The sequence below is a fragment of the Myripristis murdjan genome, chromosome 12 (assembly GCF_902150065.1).
Source record: "Myripristis murdjan chromosome 12, fMyrMur1.1, whole genome shotgun sequence".
Classification (NCBI taxonomy): Eukaryota; Metazoa; Chordata; class Actinopteri; order Holocentriformes; family Holocentridae; genus Myripristis; species Myripristis murdjan.
Window position 1 is genome coordinate 30,596,271 of NC_043991.1, and position 25,156 is coordinate 30,621,426.

The following is a 25,156-nucleotide window of genomic DNA, read 5'->3' on the forward strand; positions in this document are numbered from 1 at the left end:
AGAAAAATATTTTATTCATAGTAACTGAAACCTGAAAACATGCCATTTAAGAAACAATGATGGAATTTTCATTTTTTAAAAATTGTGCTGCCACTTGCTCATTTCTGCCAATACGCACTTCAGAAATTCCCGTTTTTTTGGGTCACCCTGTACTTTTGGTGTTAACATGTGTTGATTGTAGGATAATTACTTTGAATAATTATTTGTGTTGTGTGTTAATAGTCTTGGTACAGGCATCTAATAGTTGGCTGTGTGTGTGTGTGTGTGTGATCTTCACCATACATGCATGTGTTGTTGACAGAGTCGTCGGGACAGTGGTGGTAGCAGTGACACCAGAGCATGTTCGGGGCTGAAATGGTTGCTCTGCTGCCGCTGTCCTCTGTCCTCCGCTCTGATCCTGTCTTCCATCCATTCTTCAGCAGCATGGTGTCCAGCACATTGGCTATGGAGTGTACAGAGAGAGAGAGGAACTAGTCTTAGCATCAGACCAAAACGGTTGTCTGGACCTTGACTCATCCCACTGGCCAAGCCGGAGTAACAACCAAAAGTCCAGAAAATTAAAGGCAGGATAAATCAATTGACCTGTACACAACTTCTGCTCATTTCAAATCGATATGTTGGAAAAAAGGCATTAGGTGTCTGCATGCGCTGAAGCTGTTGCCATAGCAATATGATCCACAGGATCACATTATCCCTTGCATGATTAAGCCAATCATGAGCCACTGACTTGCACAGGCTTCTCTCTCCTTATCACCATCTGCCCCGTTTTCTCACGGTCCCATTCATAGTACTCTCTCCATTCCCTTTTAAGGCGCTTCTGTCTAATGCAGCCTCTGAGAGAGCCAATCAGCTCGCCTGCCTTTCCGTTCACATCTGAGATCCAATCAGAATCCCTGTGTCCACCACTACTCGTTGTCACTTTGCTTTTATAAATACATCATTCAAGTCTGTGCTGTCATTCAGACCTGACTTATCACTTGCCCGCCACCACCAAAGTAAACGGCTCTGGGTGGGATATCAGCCATTCTCAAGGGATCGCCATCATCTCCCCCTTTCATGTGAGAGAGCCTATGCTCCCACCTCTCATTTGCTTAATAAATACATTTTCTTGCTCATATTAGTCTGTCCTGACTGAAATGTGAATGTGTGTTGCTGTCCGGCTATACTGAACCAAACTTTGTGTCCTGAGTCTAGCACCAGAATAACAGTAATAGAAAGACTCTCTGTGCTGTGTGTGTGTGTGTGTGTGTGTGTGTACAGTGGTTTCCTAAAGTTTGTTATTCATAATAAAATAACAAGTCCTCCAACCCATATGACCACATAGGTTGTATGTTGCACCCCTCTAATCCAACCCACAGGAGTGTCTCTACTAGGACCCAAAAGAGAGTTTCCTGAGCGAATAACACTGTTCCCTATCAGCACACAAAATGCTGAAGTTAATTTCATTATCGTTAATGATACATATTACTGTTTTCTCCCACCAGGGAGAAAACACACAAACACGTTTCATCTGTTCTGCAACACTGTAACATGCCACTGAGTCATCTGAGCCACACAACTAAACACAGGTCTGCTCCACTGTTTCACTATAAAAGCTTCCTTTTCCTTTTCATTTATTTTCATTTATTTACTCTATATGACCATGATCACATAGTGTGGAGCACACAGTGAACATACAGTAGAAACAAAATCATATCACACAGCATGACTAAAGTACAACAAATGTTACTTAAACAGAGGAAGGACATTCTTCCAAAGACATCTAATTTAAAAAGAACTTTTGGCTTTTCTGATCGTGATAACAAAATTTATGTGATTTTGGGCCATTGAAACAATACTTTGATACATTTCTCTATAATTCATTACAGTTACTTTCTTATATTCAAACACGATATAATCTCTGAAATGATTGTCATTACAAAGGTTTCAGATCCTCTAGTTTCTGTCCAGCCCTTTATATCTTCCAAATGACCTTGGAAACTGAATTGTTCACCCTGAAGTTACAAACAGCCTGGCTGTACTTTTGGTGTTCATCAAACAGATACTTTTCCAGTGTGAGCGCTTGTTTAAATTCATTCATATCACATGATGTCATACTTCTGAGCTCACTGTGCCACTTTTGTTTGAACTGATCTTTCGGCCTTTGTTCAACAGTTCGTTTCAACCCCTTGATGTTGTTACACCTATGTGTGGGCCGGAGGTAAGACAAAGCACAGCCACACAGTATCTGCTTGCAGAACTCACAGTGATGCATATACATGTGAAAACAGAGCGCGTCTCTCCAGTGTCCCAGACCACATCATTGCAGGTTGTCATCTGAAGTTTTAGGTGGGCTTTGGGGTGCAGAAGGTTGACACCTCTGCTTTAGAGCGCAGACACGCTGATGATGTCAAATCTGCTAAGCCAATATGAAGTCTATATCTTAAAGGAGAATGCCAATGTTTTGGGCCAAATACCCAGACTTACCCAGACTGAGAGCAGATGTTTGATACCATTTGATATTATTCATATCATTTCACATCAGCTTGGCATAAAGACTTGAAGTCTATGGGAGTGATTAGCCCACCTCCGTCAAAGTGAAAAAATAAACCTTACAGCAACTCTGAAGCTGTCTTATTTAAACAGAGTATCATCTTTAAATACATGTCTGGGGTGAATTAATATAGGTGAATTAATTCTTTATGTCAAATCTTTCAGGTAATACATCAGGTCAACTGCTGCACCATAACAGAGACCAACATATCCAGTCAAGATGAGCCAAATACAGCTGAGTCAGGCAGTACAGCACCTTACAGACACATTCACCTATACAAAGTAACATACATATTGTTTGTACTTGCTCAACCATGAAATAGTTAACAACTTATGCAGCTGCTGCTCCCTTTGAACAATATCTAATCAATTCAAGCATCTGCTTTTCATTAAGGAATTTTATTTTTTAATCCCCAGTGTAGATGATCACAATCCAGGGGCAATAAGCAGTTTACTGATAAGAATCTTACAGAGTCCAAATTCAAACAGACTTGCTGCATGCAAGTTTTGAATAAATTGATAAACATTTGCATTTCATCAGCTTGTTGGACCTGAAATGAAATGACTGTATGTAAGGTAATACATTATGATAAACATGCTTGAAAAATGGTGACTTATAATTTAACTATGTGGGCTGTTATTGTTTGCAGGACATAGTCCTGTACTGTCCTTTAATCAATTTTGCATTGACAGTTAGAGATTAGATTGGCTGTGTGTGTGTAGTTAGCTAGTTGTGTGGGCCTGGCACTGTGTAGTTCCTAGAGGCACACACAATACCTGCAATATGTACACAGACTGCCATCAACCAACAGATTGCACACTGCCTGTAAACTAAGCCCTAACAGAGTAGAGCAAGTTGCTTTACTCTGTTGTCCATGATGACTTTATGTCACTTATAAAACCATCATTAAGTGTACATGAGTGCAGTTAAAATTTAAAAAAAAAAAGAAAAAAAAAGAAAAAGGTGTTACAGGAATAAGCCTGTGGTTAGCTTGTTGTTTAGGACTTTGATGGACAGAGGGACAAGGGAGATCTTAACAGTAGAGTCTGAACTGGGGGACTCTGAGGTGTGTGCCTCAGGGAGGAGGCTGCTCTTCTGTCTGTCTGATGATAGTTTCATCAAAGCCAGCCTGTGGGATGTTGCCTGACTCACATGATTCTGTGTTCGCTGGGTGACCGGGGCTCTCAGCTGCACACTGAGGTTGCCAAACCAGGCTGAGACGCCACAGCGCAGCATGTGCTCAACTACAGCATGGTAGAGGGCGCAACAACTTTTGGTTAACACCAATGAGCCTCAGCCTACAGGTGAAGCTGCTGTTGAACCCTAGTATAGACATTTTCTACCTGAACACTCCATTTCAGCTTGTTGTTGATGTGTGCGCCCAGGTATCTGTGAGAGTCCTGAGTCTACCTGGGCTATGCTGTGGTCATGAAGGACCACTGGTGAGTGGTCTCCAATGGATTTGGGGTTGAACATTATCCCTTCTCTTTTCTAAGGCCTTGTTCAGACTGCAGGCAAATCGGATTTGTTTCTCATATCAGATCTTTGACACAGATTATCCACACTGTTATTTGCAAATTATCAGATCAGATTTGTGCATCCAGACACCACCAACCTATCTGCATGGGTTGCTGTGGTAACCACGTAGGCGTCAGAAAGTGTGTATGCTGGTCAAGCAGGAGAAATGTACAGAAGCCTCCCCCCAAAGTGGCAGCAGACAGTTGATTTCCACACACTGTTGCTCTCTGTCTTGTCTTCCATACCGTCTGACTGTGCCCAGCCGCTCTGACGCACTTCTGTCCCTCTGGATTTGATGTCGTCTTGTGTCTGTGTCGCCTTGTGAGTGACGTGAAAGACGGTTTGAAATCTGAGCCTGAGATGCATCTTTGGCAATCCGATTGTAAATCGCCTCCAAATGTGGTTTGGACCTGATTTGCACAAATCACATTTCAGGTGGTTTTTGGCTGTCTGGGCTTTCTAAAATCAATCATGCTACAACGGATATGTCAAAAAGTGTATTTGGGCTAGCAGTCTGCACAAGGCCTTAATGTCGATTTGAAGGAAGTGTTCCTCACACCATTGGACAAGATTCTGAATCTGGTGTTTGTATACAGCTGTATCTGATGTTTCAGACATGAGACACTGGATAACTATTGGACAGCAGCACTCCCTTAGAACTGGAGCTCAGTAAAGCTCTACAGTCAAGGAAGTGATGATATTTTGAACACAGTGGGCTCTAGTTTCGCAGACCTGGCGAGGCGGGGGCGTAGCGCAGATGCGCTTCGCCAACTGGGTGTGGCCAGGCGGATTTTCCAAGTTTGGCACGCCGTGCTCGGTGGCGCAAGTACTCCGCCGTCCCTCCTACCGGCGCAAGGGAGGAGAGAAGGCGTGGAGCGGGTTTGACACAGCCGATTCACATTTAACCAATCAAATGAGCCCCTATCCTCGCCTTTAAAATGCGCTGCGGGAAGGCGTAATGAAAGTTTACACAGCTGACAAGGAGGTCTATTGCCGCAGGCGGAGCGGAGCTCAGGAGACAGGCGCGGAGCGGAGACCGGCGAGCAGTGCGGACACGTCACCAAAAACTCACAGGCAGGCTTCCGGAGTGTCAGGCACATGAACGATGCAATAAATACCGAAAAAAACACTATTCAATGCTACGATCACAATCAGCACATACATATATCTCCATATCAACTGTCCCGTCACAGCTGATGTCAGATCAAAGGAGATTGGCACCGTTTATGCTGATTGTGAGGTTTTGGTGATGTGCGCCAGCCAGCCAAACTTCCACTGCGCCGGCTCCGCTCCGCCTTGCGCGGAAAGTAGACGTGGTTTCAGGAGGCGAGCTTTTGGCGCACCTCGGCGAAGCCTTTTGGTACGAAACTGTCACTGCGCCAAGTTGAATCTGTCGGCACCTCCCCCCGCTGCGCCACCACTCCCATCTCCGCGCAAGTCCGTCTGCGAAACTTGGACACTGTCCGCCTCTCCCGTTTCGCCGGTCGAAACTAGCTCTGCGCGGGGTTCGCCTCACTGCGCCACCCCGCGCTGCGCCGGGAAACTAGAGCCCAGTCAGTCATCATGATGGCGAAAACTAAAAAAATGACGGGAACATTGTTCGACTGGATACTGTAATATTAAGTTACTCATGTTATTCCGTTGTTTGATGTTCAAAAAGATCAAAATTTTATCACACACTATGTGGAAAATAGTTCATTTTTAGTAGATTAATTGCAACTGAAAGCCTGAGTTAACCTTTGACAGAAAAACATTTCTTCATTATTCAATAATTAACAATAAAATCATTATTTTATGAAGAATATTACAATACTATACTGGGCCAAAGTAATATATAGCACAATGCAATTATACTACAGTGTCATTATTAATTATAATTATTATTTTTTTAATTATTTTTTTATGAATAGCTGTTGAGAAAATGAATCCTCAAAGAAAAAAATAGTTCAGTTGCTTTGTTGCTAAGCAGCATCAAGCAACATTATTATAATTCTTTAACTAGCCATCTAGTACTTTTAGCCAATGCAGTTGAAGGTATTCACTTTAATACCCTTTTCTATTCAAAAAATCATCATTTGAATTGCAGCTGAGCCGAGTTAGAAGGAACATTCACAGCAGTGGCACATTTCCAACCCATCAAGGATTCCTGAGGCCTCTGATCAATCAAAGCAAGTCAAACCCTCTGCCCTGGACACGTTTCTTTATGGAGTGACAGTGAGAGGTGCAGACAGATGCCAGGAGTGTGCAATATAGGTAACAGATTGAAAACCAACCCAACGTATGACCACTGAGACATGAAAGCTGTGGAAGGAGTTCTCTTGAACACATGTCTCATCTGTCAGAACAAAGATTACATAGTACTTAGGATGAAATATAAAAACAGAAATAAATGAAAAGCACATTAAGATAAAATAAATAACCAGAAATAAAGAGTATAAATAAAATACAAAGTGAGTACAAACAAGTCTTTAATCATAAATTTTACATTTCTGCATTTTACATTTGGTTCCTGAACCAAAAACATATTGCATATCAACATTTAGACATAGATCCAATGTGGTGGAGCCGGTGCCAACGCCATGTGACTGTGTTAGCTACTGTTAGCTTGTTAGCTGTTTTAACAACTTTTGTTTGTTTCGGTAGTTTTTTTTTTTTTTTTTTTTTTTTTTGGCTTCATTAGCCATTAAAACTACTTGGTTAAGGTTAGGAAAAGTTATTGTTAAAAGTTTTTTACTCGCTTTATACTGCGTCACAAAACTTGAAAATGAGACATTTCAACATGTCTTTGCTTTGCAGAAATGTAAAATTTGGACTTTTCCCTGGCAGCTGGGCTGCCGTGTATGTGTGTGTGCAGTTGAATGCTGAGTCAGAGTGTGGTATAGACACATAAAGGGCTCTTTAAATGGTACACTGTGTCCATGTGTCCAATCAGCATAATGTGTGTTTTCTGTCCGAGTGTGTGATGGTGTTTTCTGTTCCTCCCTCATGGTGGCCTTGAGCTCCACTGAGCTTTCCTTTTCAAGTCCCCATCTGCTGTGCAAGTGTGAAAAACCCAAGTGAGCAGAGTCACAGCCTTTAGTTTTGTTTTGCCAGTGCAGTAAGTGAGTGTTAAAGACAGGTACTCCTTTTGGCAGAGAGCAAAGCAACAGGAAATCTCTGTCCTTTCCAAATTACTGTTGCTATTTTGAATTGTAACTGAATGAGAAGGCATGGAGTAAATCTACAGAATTAAGGGCTTCATACTAAAATCAGACTGACCACACACTCACTTGGAAGTGGAGACTCACACCAGGCAGCAGGATTCAGGATCCTGTGATTCCCCATCTGATTTCCTCTCTCCATCCTCCTCTTGGGAGCAAGGTATGCCCAGGAAACTAAATAGCTTATTGAATAAATCTGTGATTCAATGATATCACTGCATTTCAAAATTAAAAATGCGGATCAATCAAAGAAAAGGTACAAATGCAACTATTCTCGTTTCAGTCATGTTAAACCTATTCAAACCAACTGCTGTCACACAATATGTCCAGTCATATAGCACAGATTTGATTGTACGACGCAGGACAGGTCTACTAACTCCTGCACATAAGAACTGTCACACACACATACACATACACTCACACAGAATTCCATTTCTTAAAATTCCCCACACTTCCTAGGCACCATGCCGCAGTAGGCTTGGAGTTCCTTATGAGGTTCCTCTCTTGGAAAGTTGATCCTCTGTACTGATTGGTACTGAAGCCCTGAAGCCTTTAGCTGCCCATGGCTGTGCCTCTCTTCATAGACAGTAAAAAGGGAACATTACCTAGATCAAATACTTAGCTATGGAAAGTTGTTTTTCTTAACAGTTTATTTCTTCACTAACCTAATCGAAACTGGTCATACAGTAAGTTTGTTTATACTTGTCCATTATGAAATATCCATATCACTCAGCATTTTGCTTGCCAAAACTGGTTTTGGTATGCACACATGACTGACATTCTGCAATAGAACCCGGTGATGTTATTTAGTTGAAATCCTTAATCAACTTGCATAAACCTAAACTAGCAAGCAGCCAACTGAATGAAAGCCACAATCAACCCTGATGAATGAAGACCAAAAACACATACAGCACAGTGAGAGGCTGCAGAGACAGAAGGGAGGATATATGCATGTAGGGGTAAATGAATGTTTGTGAAAAATAATATAAATGCGCATTTTAATATGAGCTCATGAAAGCAGTTAGACGGACAATGGAGTGTAATGCTGTCTCCCAAGGCATCCACAGGCTTACTGATGAAACCTGATTAAGAGCATGTGAATAAAGCAAGACAATTATTACTATTGTGATGGTCAAATGAGTTCATGTAGATCTGACACTTGTTCTGACAATGTGTTTCTGTCAAAGAGAAAAGATCAAATTATTGTATTTTAATGTTGGCATGATGGACCTGGGACAGTAAGTCAGTTAATATTATAAAGGCTGACATAAGTAGTGGACGTATGTCAAAAATCTATGGTCATTTCTGTCCGAGTTTGAGTAAGATAAAAGTGGGCTGGTGTCAAAAAGGGGGTTGTTTGTGTAAGGACGGTGGGGTTTGTCATGCATGAAGTGTAAAGTAAGGTTTACTACAGAGTTCCTGTCTGTTCCACAGACTATTAATATGCACAGTATTGTATCTTGTATCTTTTTGTTTTTCTCTTTTTATGTATGAATAGTTGTTATTTTATATGGACATTTAGTCTGCAATAAAGATTTCTATAATATTAAAGAGGCTATGGGATGTAAACCCAGGAGCAGTCTCAGGGAGACTCCATCTCTGTTACATCTAGTTGTGTTTAACAGAAGCTCGATTAACAAAGAGCTTTTCTTTCTAGACTAGAACACCACACTCATCAGAAAATATTATCCAGTGTTAAATCAAAAAGATTAATTCGCCTGTATCACTGGAAAAAAGACTTCTGTTTCTATTTTTTGCAACTTTTGTTACATACTCTTGTGCGCACATGCACACACACACACACACACACACACACACACACACATTTGCTGCGTCAGCCACAGGGCACTCACAAGGTCACCCCGAAATCTGATACACATCTCCCACACATTCCAGAGGCTGTTCCTCTACCTAGATACACACAATAACATGCAGTGTGTTATACACCTCTACACAAAATAACACCTACAAACCCACCCACTACCACACACACACACACACACACACACACACACTGCCAAACAATTGTGAATATAATGTGTCACTCAAGCCAGAGAGACTTCAGTCACAGTTTATCAGCAGACAGGTTCAGGCGCCTGTTTGAGTCCAAAGTGGGAGTGGAATGGACACATTTCACTCCCACAAACACACACAAACACACGTACACACCAATCATACCCACCCGGCTGCCATCACCCCCTCGCTGTCCTCACCACCTCACTGCCTCCTCAGCAGTAATAAGAGCTCATTTTATGAATCCTCTTCAGTTTGGAAAGTCAAACATCCCCTGTGGGGGAAGTGGATCATTGCAGCGGCAGAGGGAAGGATCTAGAAAAGAGCATCCACTCAGTGTTTTAGATTAAGTACACCTGGGCTCATGGTCACTTACTGGATCACTTGGTCGAGCGTAGCTTTGCACACATGTCAGGAGTGAGTCCCTCTCTTCACAGAGTGAGGTTAGACCGGTGAGGTAGCACCAGCTCAGGCTCACTTTCTGTCTTGCTCTCCACCTGTTCATTCATGTTTGTGTCTGTTTGTGAGTGGGAGGAGGCGGGTTAGTCTGCTGGGTAAGGGCACGTCATTTAAGGTAAAAGCTGTGTCCTCATTGGTCCTCAGCTTTTCCTCCCTCCCTGTCTCAGGTCAGAGCTGTTGACCGTGGTGACAGATGGCTCTGACGTCCTACGCTGAGTGTTGCTCTCATGACTGTGATGACTGTGATGACTCTGCCTGATCTCAGCAGCACTCATTATCATAGCCATACAAACAACAGACCTTGAGGGACTATTATTAGTTTAATGCTCTTGGCCCATAGGTGGGACAAGTGCTGACTTCAATAGTTCATTTTTTTCTGAGGGTCGAACATTGTAGGGTGTTGTTGCCTTTCTTTCTGTTTTTGTTGTTGTTGTTGTTGTTTGTTTGTTTTTTGGGTCATTTTTGATAATATGGGAATTGTGGACTCCTTTGAGACCTTGCCAGTGATTAAAGGCTATAAAAATAAACTTGTCTTGACTAGACTTGATTTGACTTGACTCGAAAAGAAAAATGTTCCATGGTATTCCAATAAAATTGTCTATAAACGTAAGTGGTTAATTTATGATTGGGCACCACACAACTCATGGATGGAGAAACTCGTGGATGCCGTTCACTCTGAAGCCAAACACATATCTGCAGCAACACGAGCTCGCAGGCAAAGGAGAGCAAAGCCTGAGCAGATTCATTTATTATGCTGGAGGAATCTGAATTTCACAGAAAGTCAACTATTTGGATGCACTGTCGGCTGTTACTGCTACTTTGGATTGAGGTCTTCTTTTGTCTTACATGTCTGCACTGTTGTCTGAGTTTTTTTGTGCAGCGCCACAGCCACAAATGGGCCTGTTGAGCCTGTTTTTTCTGCACTCTAAAATGATTTCAAAACATATTGCGAAATCCATTTTGCCAAGTACATCAGCCTGTACCCGTGCCAATAAGACGAATGCGCGGGAGGTGAGCACAAAGTGGATCACTTGCATTGCGTTTATTTCTACTACCTCTTATTCATCATGATGATGTCTTACTCAAGAATCTTTGCAGACTGACTGACATTCTGTGGTGTGTGTGGGCTAGTCGCGTCAAGCACACCTACTATCACACACACACTGCCAGTATCACATTATCAGACAAGCACCATAGGAAAAATGGAAGTCGAGACATTAGCAGTTAAACATACTCAAATAAAACTGCTGTTGTATTTCATCAGGCTGCTGAATGTTTCAAAGAAGGTTGGATGGCATCACTGGAAAGTGTCAACCAGAATCAAAGAGAGGAGATAGGAGCTTGATACACACACACACTCACACACACACACACACACACACACACACACACATATAAATTATTTCCCACATATATGTTATACTTGGACAGTCTGGCCAGGTATATTAACAGCTGCCTAACTATAATTCAATCTGTTCAAGATTTTCCCATAAACGCACTGATGCTGAACAATATGTGTCCTGTGTCCCTGATGCAAAAAAATCTGAGAGGACGCAGAAAACTCACTATCAAACAGGTACAGGCACAGCATCGACCAGCAGGAAGCACTGACATACAGTACAGGCCAAAAGTTTGGACACACCTTCTCATTCAATGCGTTTTCTTTATTTTCATGACTATTTACATTGTAGATTCTAACTGAAGGAATCAAAACTATGAATGAACACATGTGGAGTTATGTACTTAACAAAAAAAGGTGAAATAACTGAAAACATGTTTTATGTTCTAGTTTCTTCAAAATAGCCACCCTTTGCTCTGATTACTGCTTTGCACACTCTTGGCATTCTCTCCATGAGCTTCAAGAGGTAGTCACCTGAAATGGTTTTCCAACAGTCTTGAAGGAGTTCCCAGAGGTGTTTAGCACTTGTTGGCCCCTTTGCCTTCACTCTGCGGTCCAGCTCACCCCAAACCATCTGGATTGGGTTCAGGTCCGGTGACTGTGGAGGCTAGGTCATCTGCTGCAGCACTCCATCACTCTCCTTCTTGGTCAAATAGCCCTTACACAGCCTGGAGGTGTGTTTGGGGTCATTGTCCTGTTGAAAAATAAATGATGGTCCAACTAAACGCAAACCGGATGGGATGGCATGTCGCTGCAGGATGCTGTGGTAGCCATGCTGGTTCAGTGTGCCTTCAATTTTGAATAAATCCCCAACAGTGTCACCAGCAAAACACCCCCACACCATCACACCTCCTCCTCCATGCTTCACAGTGGGAACCAGGCATGTGGAATCCATCCGTTCACCTTTTCTGCATCTCACAAAGACACGGCGGTTGGAACCAAAGATCTCAAATTTGGACTCATCAGACCAAAGCACAGATTTCCACTGGTCTAATGTCCATTCCTTGTGTTTCTTGGCCCAAACAAATCTCTTCTGCTTGTTGCCTCTCCTTAGCAGTGGTTTCCTAGCAGCTATTTGACCATGAAGGCCTGATTGGCGCAGTCTCCTCTTAACAGTTGTTCTAGAGATGGGTCTGCTGCTAGAACTCTGTGTGGCATTTATCTGGTCTCTGATCTGAGCTGCTGTTAACTTGCCATTTCTGAGGCTGGTGACTCGGATGAACTTGTCCTCAGAAGCAGAGGTGACTCTTGGTCTTCCTGTCCTGGGTCGGTCCTCATGTGTGCCAGTTTCGTTGTAGCGCTTGATGGTTTTTGCGACTCCACTTGGGGACACATTTAAAGTTTTTGCAATTTTCCGGACTGACTGACCTTCATTTCTTAAAGTAATGATGGCCACTCGTTTTTCTTTAGTTAGCTGATTGGTTCTTGCCATAATATGAATTTTAACAGTTGTCCAATAGGGCTGTCGGCTGTGTAGTAACCTGACTTCTGCACAACACAACTGATGGTCCCAACCCCATTGATAAAGCAAGAAATTCCACTAATTAACCCTGATAAGACACACCTGTGAAGTGAAAACCATTTCAGGTGACTACCTCTTGAAGCTCATCGAGAGAATGCCAAGAGTGTGCAAAGCAGTAATCAGAGCAAAGGGTGGCTATTTTGAAGAAACTAGAATATAAAACATGTTTTCAGTTATTTCACCTTTTTTTGTTAAGTACATAACTCCACATGTGTTCATTCATAGTTTTGATTCCTTCAGTTAGAATCTACAATGTAAATAGTCATGAAAATAAAGAAAATGCATTGAATGAGAAGGTGTGTCCAAACTTTTGGCCTGTACTGTATGTTGTATATCAGTGTGCACTGTGGATATGCTGGTGTTAATTTGAGTGAGCACTGCTCTGTGCCTCTGATTATAAGCAACACATATATATGACTATGATATCTGGGTCGGTCACAATGCTGAAATTACCACTGTAAATCAGCATGGCTGTTTCATGAGAGTGTGTTATTTAATCTGTGGGCTGCAGCCATTCCACTGACTGTCAGACTTTTATCATAGGCAGCTGAAGAAGAGAGGAGGAGAATAGGGGGAAAAATAACTCCAGGTGGCTGTGATAAATCACCTCGTCAAAGAAGACATCTTCCCCAGTGCCTCCAGAGCACACTCTGACCCTGACAGGGTCACCGCCAGGCTGCAACAGGGCCATACGTCTTCCCCCGTCCTACCACCACACCCTAACCCCTCTTAACCCCTGTGCGCTTCAAAGGCCTCCGCCACAGAAGAGATGCACACACACCTACGCACACACACACACGCGCACACAAATACATGCACTTTCTTCCTCTGTCTGATCATTCTCCGTTGCTGCACCTCCAGCGAGTCATCTGTTTCCACCATACAGCTTCCACCAACCTGTTCTGGGTTTGCTGGCCGTGACCAGAACACTTTTATGGGGCAACAACAGAGGCGCTCTGGGGCTCCCACCACCCGCAGAACTAATGCCACAACAAATTTATAGAGGGAGCCACCTCTAGTTACCCCCTCCACAGCCACAACAGCAGCCCTGCTGACCTAAACCCCTACTGTTGGGGTTTCATACCAGTTACAGGGAAAAAAAAAAAAACAAAAAAACTTCTGAAATGAGAGTTCTGCTAAATCTACAACAAATGACGGTTCAAACACACACACATCTAGAAAAACCTTGGCTAATGACTTTCATAACAGCTTGCAATATTATATAATAAGAAAAACTTTTAGTCTGGGAGGTCGATATTCCTGTTATTCAGTGGGTTCTGGCCATGTCTCTATCAGAGATGATTTACCGGAGTGAGTCCCACCTATTGGCCAAGACCACTGGCCAGCGTTAAATCAGTCACAGGAGGTTAAATGATTGTGTCATCAGGCATCCCTGAAAAAAACAGCACCTTTTAGACCGGCTAATTATTTGTCTTTTCATTTATTGATGCCTTTACTGCCTCCGGGATAGAGAAAAAATCTCAATTTAAATCTTCACAGCTGCTGCAATGTTTGTTTTCTTTTCACCGTGCACTGTGAAGCTGTCATCAGAGGATTTGTCAACCGGTCAGTCACGCACCTCACACAGCTTCCAGAAATGAGAGCAGTGAATGAGAGCAGCTCCGACCGCCTTCAGTTGCCACATAATTCAAAAATGTGGGCATGGTGATTCACGGGGGCTGGATCCACTTTAAGCAGCTCCTTAAGATCAAAATCAAATCAAAGTAGTAAGTGTTCTATATAAAAAAAAAAATGCTTTCACCAGAATGGTATTTTGCATGTGTGCATGAATTAATCAACAGAAAGGTTTTCCATTGCATGTTCAAAATACAACTGGAAAGCACACAGCTCACTTATCACACACGACACCTGTGGCTGCAGCCCTGGATCACACACATACAGAGAGTGCAAGAGAGATGATTGATGTGATTATGAAAAGCCAATATCTGATAAGCAGAGTCTAACCTCCAGCAAGCAGCCGAGAGAGCCTGTCAGTCTGTCAGTGTGTGTGTGTGTGTGTGTGTGTGTGTGTGTGAAAGAGCATGAGAGAGAGATTTTATTTAATCATCCAACCCAAGAGGAGACAAGTCAGATGAATGTTTATGTCAAAATGATATTAATGATGTTTTGAAACGGTGCAGCAGCTACACGGTAAATTCGCCAATGCAAAATTGGCTTTTTGTTGTTGCAGACAAACAGAGACAGCCACAGCAAACACATGTGCACACAAGCACACACACACACACACACACACACACACACACACACACACACACATATACACACACAGGCTGATAGACACAGAACAGGTGTTGTTGCTGGAATGTTATGAAACCAAGGGCGGTATTTGTGTGTGTGTGTGTGTGTGTGTGAGTGTGCGTGTGCACAGCAAATTTGTGGGGCTCACATCAACACTCTGTCAGAATTCTTCTCTTTTCTTATTTATTTGAACTTGACTGAACCGAAAGCTAGTATAACCTAACACACATGTCCATCACTGCAAAAACGCAAAATCTTACCAAGATTATTTGTCTTATTTCAAGTCAAAAATGTCTTATTTCTAGTCAAAATATCTCATTACACTTAAAATAAGACATGATCACCTCAGAAGTAACTTGTTTTTAGACAATTTTCACTTGTTTCAAGTGAAAATTTGCTTGTTTCATTGGCAAAATTTGCCAATGGAAAAAGTGAAAATTCACTTGAAATAAGTGAAAATTAGCTAGAAACAAGAAACAAATTTTGCCAATGAAACAAGCAAATTTTCTCTTGTTTCAAGTGAATTTTCACTTGAAACAAGAGACAATTGTCTAAAAACAAGTTACTTCTGAGGTGATCATGTCTTATTTTAAGTGTAATGAGATATTTTGACTAGGAATAAGACATTTTTGACTTGAAATAAGACAAATAATCTTGGTAAGATTTTGACTTTTTGCATGCATTTCACTGGCAAACAAAGTCCGGCCACTCTGCACCCATTCTGTCTTTGCTCTCACCGTACATCTGTCCATCCAGCCTGGACTTACTGCTCAGCGTCACAAGCCACTGATCATCCATACAGAGAGAATACAGGCCTAGATCACCACCGTGTGCCCCTTCACCCCTCAACCTGCACCAACAAAGTCCGAGGGAGGTGTGCTGGTGTTGTGTTCACACCCCTGCCTGCTTCTTAGCAAGATTCAATTTGGCTGAAATTGTTGAGGACAGATAGCCCTTGGCCCAAAGGTGGTGATTCACCTGTGGGATATCCACCATCAGACACTTTTTGTACTTTAGTTTTAGAAATTATTTATGATGGTGTATTAAAGCCATTGTAGGGAGAGAAAAAAAATATAGAGCCGGGAGTTAGCACTTTATCCTGACTCCAAGATTAAATTCAGAAATTTATGAGAAAAAAATGGATATTCTCTGAGATTAAAGTGGTAAATTTGCTAGAAAAAAAAAACTCAAAAATTTGTAAGAAAAAAAAATTCTGACATTAAGAAGTCACAGATTGGTGAGAAAAAATAGTTTTTCTTATACTATCAGATTTAATAACATGGAAATCCTGGTGAATTTTGAATGGTGGAAAGAAAAATCATTTTTTGTCTTTCTTAAATGAGTGCATCGTAATTTTTCACATGGTGTGAAGATCTACTCTGGAACATATGAATCAGCATCCAAACAACACTGCGTTTACATGCTTGTGTTGTTGTTGTTATTGTTATTGCTGGAAAATCAAACAATAAAAAACTGTTACTGTGAAAATTGTTCAGCTTTGGTGGATGTTTCCTACTTCCTCTGAAATCACAAGCAAGTCATAGGCTACTGACTCTCACTTGCATGGTACACATGAGCAATATTATCCACACACACACACACACATACCCACACCCACACACACACACACAGGCTGTGCTCCAATGCCTGGCCACTGGAGCAGCACATCTGCCCAGGAATCAGGTTTTGCATGGGGAAGCCGATCCACATCCTGACAGGAAGCAGCACACAGAAGGCTGGAGGAGGCTGGAGGAGGCTGGAGGAGGCTGGCCTGCTGACGGCCTCCTGTCCATCCCCTCAACTCCGACCTTATTCCACAACACTCAGCTCCATACTGATGTCTTCTTAACAATTTAGGGAGCAGACTCAAGTGCTCTACCTAAGTAGAGTTTTGAGGCAGTGGAACTTTACTTGCGCATTTCCATTTTGTGAGACTGTTGCAGCGCTACATTTCAGAGCAAAATATTGCACTTTTCACTATGCTACATTTACCTAATGGCAGAAATGTAGTTAACAGTTGCACAACAAGTTTTAACATGCAATACATGATAAGCTCATAAAATATCATAGAGTGGTGAAGTCGAGATGAGATGAAAAATGCCTTTTTAACCCTTTTATCTCGCATCCCTGGTCATATTGTGCATGTATTTAATGATATATGCAAAAAAAACAAAAAACAAAACAAAAAAAAACACATATACATACACAAATACAAAAAAAAAAATCTTTATATTCTTACAATAATTTTTTTTCTGCCTGTAAAACAAAATACGATGCATTTCACTGTTTTGCTTCATGTGTCACTCAGTCTCACCATACAGGAGCTGGAGGCACTCAAAGTATCTTTTCATCTGGACTTCAAGAATGCAAACTAGAAAACTCAGAGTCACAACATTCAAATATTTATCACAGGTTAATGTATCAATAATTTAATACATTGTAACCATTCTTCAACATGACTACTTCTATTTTTCATAAGTCATTGCATTATGCTGCTAGTACTTCTGCAGTTTTACTTATGGATGCAGGACTTTTGCTTTTACTGAGGCATTTCCCATTATAGCTTTGCAACTTTTCCCTTGCTGCAGTACCATAGTGTTTGTGGGTACTTTTTCCACACTGAAGCACAGTCACTGTTACTTTCCTCCTTGCCAAGTGTTGAGATAGCATGCACATCGTGGTACTTCAGAAACTACTTGGCTTCAAGCCTTTCGTGCGTTTTGTCTTAAATCACATTTATTCATACTTTTATTCACACCGCAAATGAAATGACCTTCACTCAGTACTTCAAATTCTCTTGTTTTTCCCTCTGCTACGCTCCAACTTAACAATTATCATGGTTCAAAACAGATGCAGTCTTCAACAGAGTAACTGGGGAGAAAAACACTTTTAATTGCCTCACACTCCCATACTACTAATTAAAGCAGAATTACATAAAAACTGTTGAAAAACCAAAGGCAGTGGCTCTTCTAAAGTCATAGGATGCTCCTGCAAAAAAACTCACTGACAACAGGTCATACTAAAAACAGCTCCTGAGTGAACTCTATTGATGCGTACACTATCTTTCCAAGAAAAAATGTTTTTGTTGGCCATGCTCATCTCTTAGTCTAGAAATTAGAGATACAAAAAGTGTTTTTAAACAGCTTTTATCTGTTTGCCCATCTTTTAGTCTACTGGCTGGTGCTTGGCATGTGTCATGCCACCTTTTTCAAAGGATACAGAATGTTTTGTTCAGCTGGATATCAGTGTTTTAAGTGATGGCCTGCTGTAAGCGTGCCCTTGACTTGCGGTAGTCATATCATCACCTATGGCGCCAGTAGACTGAGACTTCATGGTCACTCAGCAGCCATGTCTCACAAACATGGGACAAAGTGAAATGAAAACACAGGTAATGAGGACAAAGTGTGTACAGTGAATAAATAAAAAAATGTAGGCCAGGCTTCTGGAATAAACAAGACAAAAAATGACCCCATACGTCGTTTGTACGGCAGCTCATTACAACCTGTAGTCAGTGTTGGGCAAGCTACTTGGAAAATGTAGTGAGCTAAGCTACCAGTTACTCTGCATTAAATGAAGCTTCACTACACTGAAGCTCCCCTCCACATAATGTAGCAAGCTAAGCTACAATACAGTGACAAAAATGTGTTTTGTTTTTTTTTTTAACATGAACCAACTTCATTCCAAGTCATTGCTATCTTAGTGATCAATAAAACTGTCAGTCAAACAGAAAGTCAGGCAAAAAATGTTCAGTTCAATAGTTGATGAAACTGAGCTCCCGATCTATGTCAGATATCAAACCGCAGCAAAAGCTCCGTTGTGTTTAAGGTTGAGAAATGCCTGGGAAAATGTAGCTTCTGTGGACGCTACCGCGCTATTTGATCAGTAAAATAGTTTCACTACTTAAAAGCTATTTGATTTGGAAAACAGCGACGCTACGACCACGCTACGGACAAATGAAGTTAAACTAGTAACGTCGCTACTTGTAACGCCGCTACTGCCCAACACTGCCTGTAGTTACGTTTTAAAGTTCAGCGGTCAACCAAACGAGGGCAGTGTTTGTTTGTAGGTAACTAACTCAAGCGAACGTTCTGTAATCTTAACCATGACCTTTTCCTAACCTGAACCATTATGACAAACCATTCCCTAACCTTAACTCACTCAGGAAACAGTGCTCTGGATTGTAATGGAGACGCTCTTGTGGGTCATATTAGCTACTAATTAAGAAAGCGCTCCTAGTGGTTGTGTTAGAGGGTTGGAGCAAACGAACTATGTGGTCGTGTGAAGTGGAGGACTTGTTGAAATAAAAAAAATAAAAAAGTAAAAATAAAAAATTGAAATGCTGTGGGAAAAAGTGGCCCAATATATTGTGTTGCATTACAGGTAATGCTCTAACTTTAATATCAGTGCAGTGACGTCTTAGCAATTCTTCTGCCATTCAACAGAAAGACTGACGCCAGGATTAGTCGGTTCTCTGTGAACCTCATCAGCCTGCAGAAACAGGTGGCAAACTGACCATGCCACTTAGATTTATGAGCAAGCCGCCGTGTGTTTAATACATTTGGGAGACCTTTAGGGGATCAGTCCCAGGATCACAGAGGACACAGAAAAAAAGAGTGGGTGATTGAGGTGGTGTTCTATGAAACGGGACAAAAGGAGTGAGGTAGTGAAAATGAGGAGGCTTCTGAAGAGGTTCAGTTTGTAGTCTTTCACTCTTTCCACCACAAAGCAGTTTATGTTGGCAGTCTGTGCTGTGAGGAAAAAAGAAGGCACCATGCCTTTTAGCTTTATCAGCCTGACAGCCTAGAATGCTACTAGCTTTTTGCACAAATGTGACTCACAAATGTGACAACTGATGATGGATATCAGTCCAGCCTCACCACATCCCTTACATGCCTGCATGGACACTGACAAACAGACTCAGTGGACCAATACTGGATGAGAAGCTGAAGCTTAGCTCGGTCTCCACAGACAAGAGTAGAGGAAATGCTCTAAATACACATTCATCATCAGGCAAAGTATTTCAAGACCAACTGTGAAAATTACAGCTAACTCTGAACCAGAGGCACTCTGCATGGGATTTTGTGGACGGTCTTGGTACTCACCACAGTTTCTGTATTTTTTTTTCTGTGTTGATTTCAGTATTTTTGTAACATGGCTCATATCAAAATCACAGCATCGACATGGCATCATATTTTAGAGGTTAAAGATATATTTGAGGGCAAGACACAATTTTTCATCATTACATAACCTATCTACTGCTTTGGATTTTAAAAATGATATACTTCTTTGCTACTTCACTTTCTTTCTATATAGGAAAATCAAATGAAGGACATCTTATGCGCATAGATTGGTATGTGTATGTGCACTCTAATGTGTGGCCAAAAAAAGAGTTTCCGCAATAAAAGAAGGCCATGGGACCACAGGGGGCACAGAAAGACAGACAGACAGACAGACAGACAGAACTGACATGCCATCTGTCATTTAAGCAAAACCCCGTCACAGACAAAAAAAAAAAAAAAAAAAAAAAAAAGGTGACTACCACTTTTTAGCAATATTTAAAAAGTAGACCCAAAGAAGCTGGTTGGTGAATGAACATGTGTGTGTCTGTCCATCCAAATGGTGAGGGTTGTTTTACTGCTTGACACCCAACTGTGTTCTTAATACGTATTTGACAACTGAGCCTTTCTGCTCAGCTCACGCCTTTCCGCACCCAACCAAAAAAGCAAGGCCGGCACAGCTATGTGGCACAAAGTGTCAAAAAAGGTGCTTTGGGTGCTTCAATACACATGAATGCAGCATATATAACAATTTGACACTTGTTGCCCAAACTTCATATTGAGCATATACTAAATCTGCCTTTTTTTTGTCTCCTATGGATCAGAAATAGAGCAAATACAAACGCATCAACTTGTGAGGATCGTGACTCCCCTCTTGCCTATCACAAATCTTCTGGGACACCATGATGCTGTCAGCATTCATTGTAAAAGACAACTGGCTGTCCATCTTCAAACAATTCAAAACACGAGCGGGGAGGGGGGGTTTGGGAGAGGAGGGGACTGGCCAGATAAATTCACACCCGCTCTCATGCTAACCCCCGTGGAGATCATAATAGCTTTTGCCTATCATAAATACCAGGGGGTGGGGGCAAAAAATAGACAGCAGACCTCATCACAGTGACTACTGTCAACTTTGCACCCAACACCGCTCACATTACAGGTGCAACCACTTTGTCAAAGTATGCTGCTGCTCTATAAGACTCTATAGGACTACACAGCATTAAAACTTTATGACAACATACCACAGTAACAGAGACACCACAACGCAGCAGCTATAAGAACTCTGCAAAAATGAAACAATACAATGAAATAAAATATACCTTTAAAATTTAAGTTGCCACACTGCAAAAACTCAAAATCTTACCAAGATTATTTGTCTTATTTCAAGTCAAAATGTCTTATTTCTAGTCAAAATATCTCATTACACTTAAAATAAGACATGATCACCTCAGAAGTAACTTGTTTTTAGACAATTGTCTCTTGATTCAAGTGAAAATTTGCTTGTTTCTTTGGCAAAATTTGTTTCTTGTTTCTAGCTAATTTTCACTTATTTCAAGTGAATTTTCACTTTTTCCACTGGCAAATTTTGCCAATGAAACAAGCAAATTTTCACTTGTTTCAAGTGAATTTTCACTTGAAACAAGTGAAAATCGTCTAAAAACAATTTACTTCTGAGGTGATCATGTCTTATTTTAAGTGTAATGAGATATTTTGACTAGGAATAAGACATTTTTGACTTGAAATAAGACAAATAATCTTGGTAAGATTTTGCGTTTTTGCAGTGCAGTTTGTGCCACAGTGATGAAATAAAAGGACATGCATTATATCATGTGAAGGCCTCGACCTCACCATCCTCATGGTGAACAGCGGTGGGACAGTCAAAGCAACAAGAAACAGAAGCGTTCCCTGTTCGAGGAGAGAGAAGTGGTGCACAAGAGCGTACTCACCGTTTGACCCGGGGCTCCTCAGTGATGCCAGCCCCGTCACTAAGAGAGCCGCCTGCCAGGCCCGTCCCTGAGTCAGCCACACCACCACCATCAAGCCAACGCCGACCCAGTTGCCCTCCTCCATAAAATCCCTGAGAAGCTGCCACAACAAACACACCCGTGCAGAGGTGTGTGTGTGTGTGTGTTTGATAGTGAGTCTAGGTCTCCGAGCGAGCGAGCACCAGTCCTCTCTCCGTCTCTCTCCGCTCACTGGGAGCTGTGGATGTGTCTCGGCTGGTCCCCCCCTCCGTCTGCTCGCCGCGCTCTCAGGAACTCCCGAGAGCACACAGCCACCCTGCAGCCTCCGGCACTACTCGGCACTGACAGCCTGGGAGAGAGAGACAGAGCGGAAAAGAGGGAGAGAGAGGTGGGGAGGAGGGTGTTACTTTGTTGCTCTCTCGCTGTGCTGTTTGGCCGGCCCTTTCTCTGGCCAGATCGCGGGGGCAAACAACAGAGGAACAGCTGAGTTTATCTGAATCGGCACATGGTCTGTCCCCCCACCTCCCCCTCTCTCTCTCTCTTTCTGACTCTCTCTCTCTCTCTCTCACACACACACACACATACACACACACACATTACAGATTCTCACATCACTCATACACATAATGGAAGGAGGCAACAGGGGGTGAAACGGGGCAGTGGGGGCTGACTTGGGGTGTGAAAGGCCACAGTGAGACCATTATGAAGTGCAGCCACCAGCACACACAGCATGCCAGGAGGCAGACACAGACCTCAGAGCAGCTTCTCACTTGAGTCTAAACCTGCAGAGGACATGCGACATGTGCATCGGCATATTCCTGTGCGCCCTGTGTCGGAGTTGGGGCTCCTTATTGCGTTTCTCCAGAGCGCGTGGAGAGGGTGAAAACACAAACACTACAAACAGGGATTAGCCCATCACACGTCAGGTGATTAGAGGTGATTAGAGCTCACACCTCCAGGCACCGCCACAAGTTTGCAACTTCACACTAATCCAAGACACGCCGGCACACACACACACACACACACACACACACAAATACAAACATGGAATACCAGGAAAAAAAAAAATGTTAACAATAGGGACACATTCCACCGGTGAAAAATTTATGTGGGTTACAAGTTAAGAGGATTAACTGAGCTATTAGCCAGATTACATCAAGTCTACTAGAGCACCCACACCAATCACCAAAAACCAGAGGGATGGTTGAACTTCCCACAATCACACACGTAAGATTCCTATGAGAGCAAGCCTCCCGACGAGTCCTGCTTGGTGGCTGGGTGTTTACACTGCAAAAACTCAAAATCTTACCAAGATTATTTGTCTTATTTCAAGTCATAAATGTCTTATTTCTAGTCAAAATATCTCATTACACTTAAAATAAGACATGATCACCTCAGAAGTAAATTGTTTTTAGACAATTGTCTCTTGTTTCAAGTGAAAATTTGCTTGTTTCATTGGCAAAATTTGTTTCTTGTTTCTAGCTAATTTTCACTTATTTCAAGTGAATTTTCACTTTTTCCACTGGCAAATTTTGCCAATGAAACAAGCAAATTTTCACTTGTTTCAAGTGAATTTTCACTTGAAACAAGTGAAAATTGTCTAAAAACAAGTTACTTCTGAGGTGATCATGTCTTATTTTAAGTGTAATGAGATATTTTGACTAGAAATAAGACATTTTGACTTGAAATAAGACAAATAATCTTGGTAAGATTTTGCGTTTTTGCAGTGTATCCAGGCCAAATGGTCAGCACTGGTGGGCGAGATGAAGAGAAAAGCTGCGACGTTCTGACAGTGTTAAAGCACTAACAGAGGAGGACAAAACAACCAAATGGGCTTCAACACCCCACCCCACCCCACCCCACACCTGTCCCCTGTTGAGGTCTGACTGGGTGGGAACAACAGTTCCCAGAAGCCATTTCTCCCCGCTGCTCTTCCACCGGCTCGATTTGCTGTCACGTCTGGTTTGCACAGTGCTGTGGACTACATGTGATAAGTCAGCCTATTCTGGAGCACGAGTGCATGGGGAGCAGTGTGAACGGGTCAGTGCACCTCACACACCCTTCTGTGCTCCATCAAACGCCCAGCATGGAGCCATGCTGTATTCTCAGACAGCCTCTTCAGCGCACAGAGATGGGGGGTCCAGGGGGGGCAAGGAGTGCCGTAGGCGGGGGTCACTCCACCACATAAAGGGGTTGAATGATAAGAGGACTTGATTTCAGTTAAACTAATTCTTCCATTCTCTTCTCTTTGATGGTTACAGCTTCAAATTGTATGACAGGTATGTCATCACACACATAGCTATCTGATGATTAATATTGCCACAAAACACACTCTGTCAACACCTCCACAGGTTCATAAAACCGCAGTGTTTGTTGCTGCTCATCAAACTGGAATCAGACAGAGGAATGTTTCCCATACACGCACCATGAAGAAGAAAGTGTTCTTAATAATCTGTCAAGCAAACACTGTCTTATGAAATAGAAACCTTATATTAATATTAATACCGGTGGTGGTATAAAATGAACCGTGAAAATGTTTGTTCTTTCAGAGGAGGAGTTTGGAGGAACTCTTTGAGGCCAACACACCTTTCATCACGGCAGCAAGGGGAATGGGGATGATGACTGTGAAAAATCACCGCTAACCTGTGAAACAAAAAGCCATGGCGGAACCCAGATGATGAAATTACAACGGGCAGAGATGGAATGCGTATCATGAGCGATGTCTTGCCCCGGGGCCAAACCGACCCTCAGCTCTGTGAAATTAAGGGGATTCTCAGCAGCTCAACGTTAAACCTGCTGTCACAGAATCCTGGAAAGCCGTTTATTACCGTGGCAACACAGCTGTCTGAGGCAAATGGTCCAATCAGGGTGCAAGAGTGGAGAGAGCGTGACATCATCTTCATCCTCCAGCCAGACAAAGACTTGCATCCTCTCTCCACTGGGTTGGATCAACTTCATCCTTGTTTCACATAAGAAACACTGACGTCTTCATTGTTGAGAGGCTGCACCCTGCACACCGTCTCAGGACCCCACGCAAAGTACAACAGCTTCAACTTCAAGCAAGTCATTTACATCTTGTGCATAAAAATCTGTACATGCTCACATTAACATCAACAATCAAGACAGAGAAAAGTAAATATGTGCCCTGTGCAGCACATGATGAACTCAACAGTTACAGAACAACACCAGGCTACTTTAACTATTAATAACTACTGAGGACTAGTATCTACTA

At 42.2% G+C, this 25,156-nt stretch overlaps 1 protein-coding gene across 3 annotated transcripts in view; it reads right to left on the reverse strand.

Moving 5' to 3' along the window:
• The window catches only part of bmpr1bb (bone morphogenetic protein receptor, type IBb), an 89,222-nt gene that overhangs the window by 11,111 nt on the left and 52,955 nt on the right, over positions 1 to 25,156 (reverse strand). For 2 of the 3 annotated variants that reach the window (XM_030065137.1, XM_030065136.1), the window contains 2 exons: positions 21,907 to 22,273; positions 283 to 442 (listed from right to left, as the gene is read on the reverse strand). In XM_030065137.1, coding sequence (XP_029920997.1) covers positions 283 to 442; positions 21,907 to 22,030 — 284 coding nt within the window. In that variant the 5' untranslated portion in view covers positions 22,031 to 22,273. Of the gene's footprint in view, positions 1 to 282; positions 443 to 9,640; positions 9,734 to 21,906; positions 22,274 to 25,156 lie in introns of those variants that run through there. The other variant, XM_030065138.1, reaches the window with a different exon arrangement.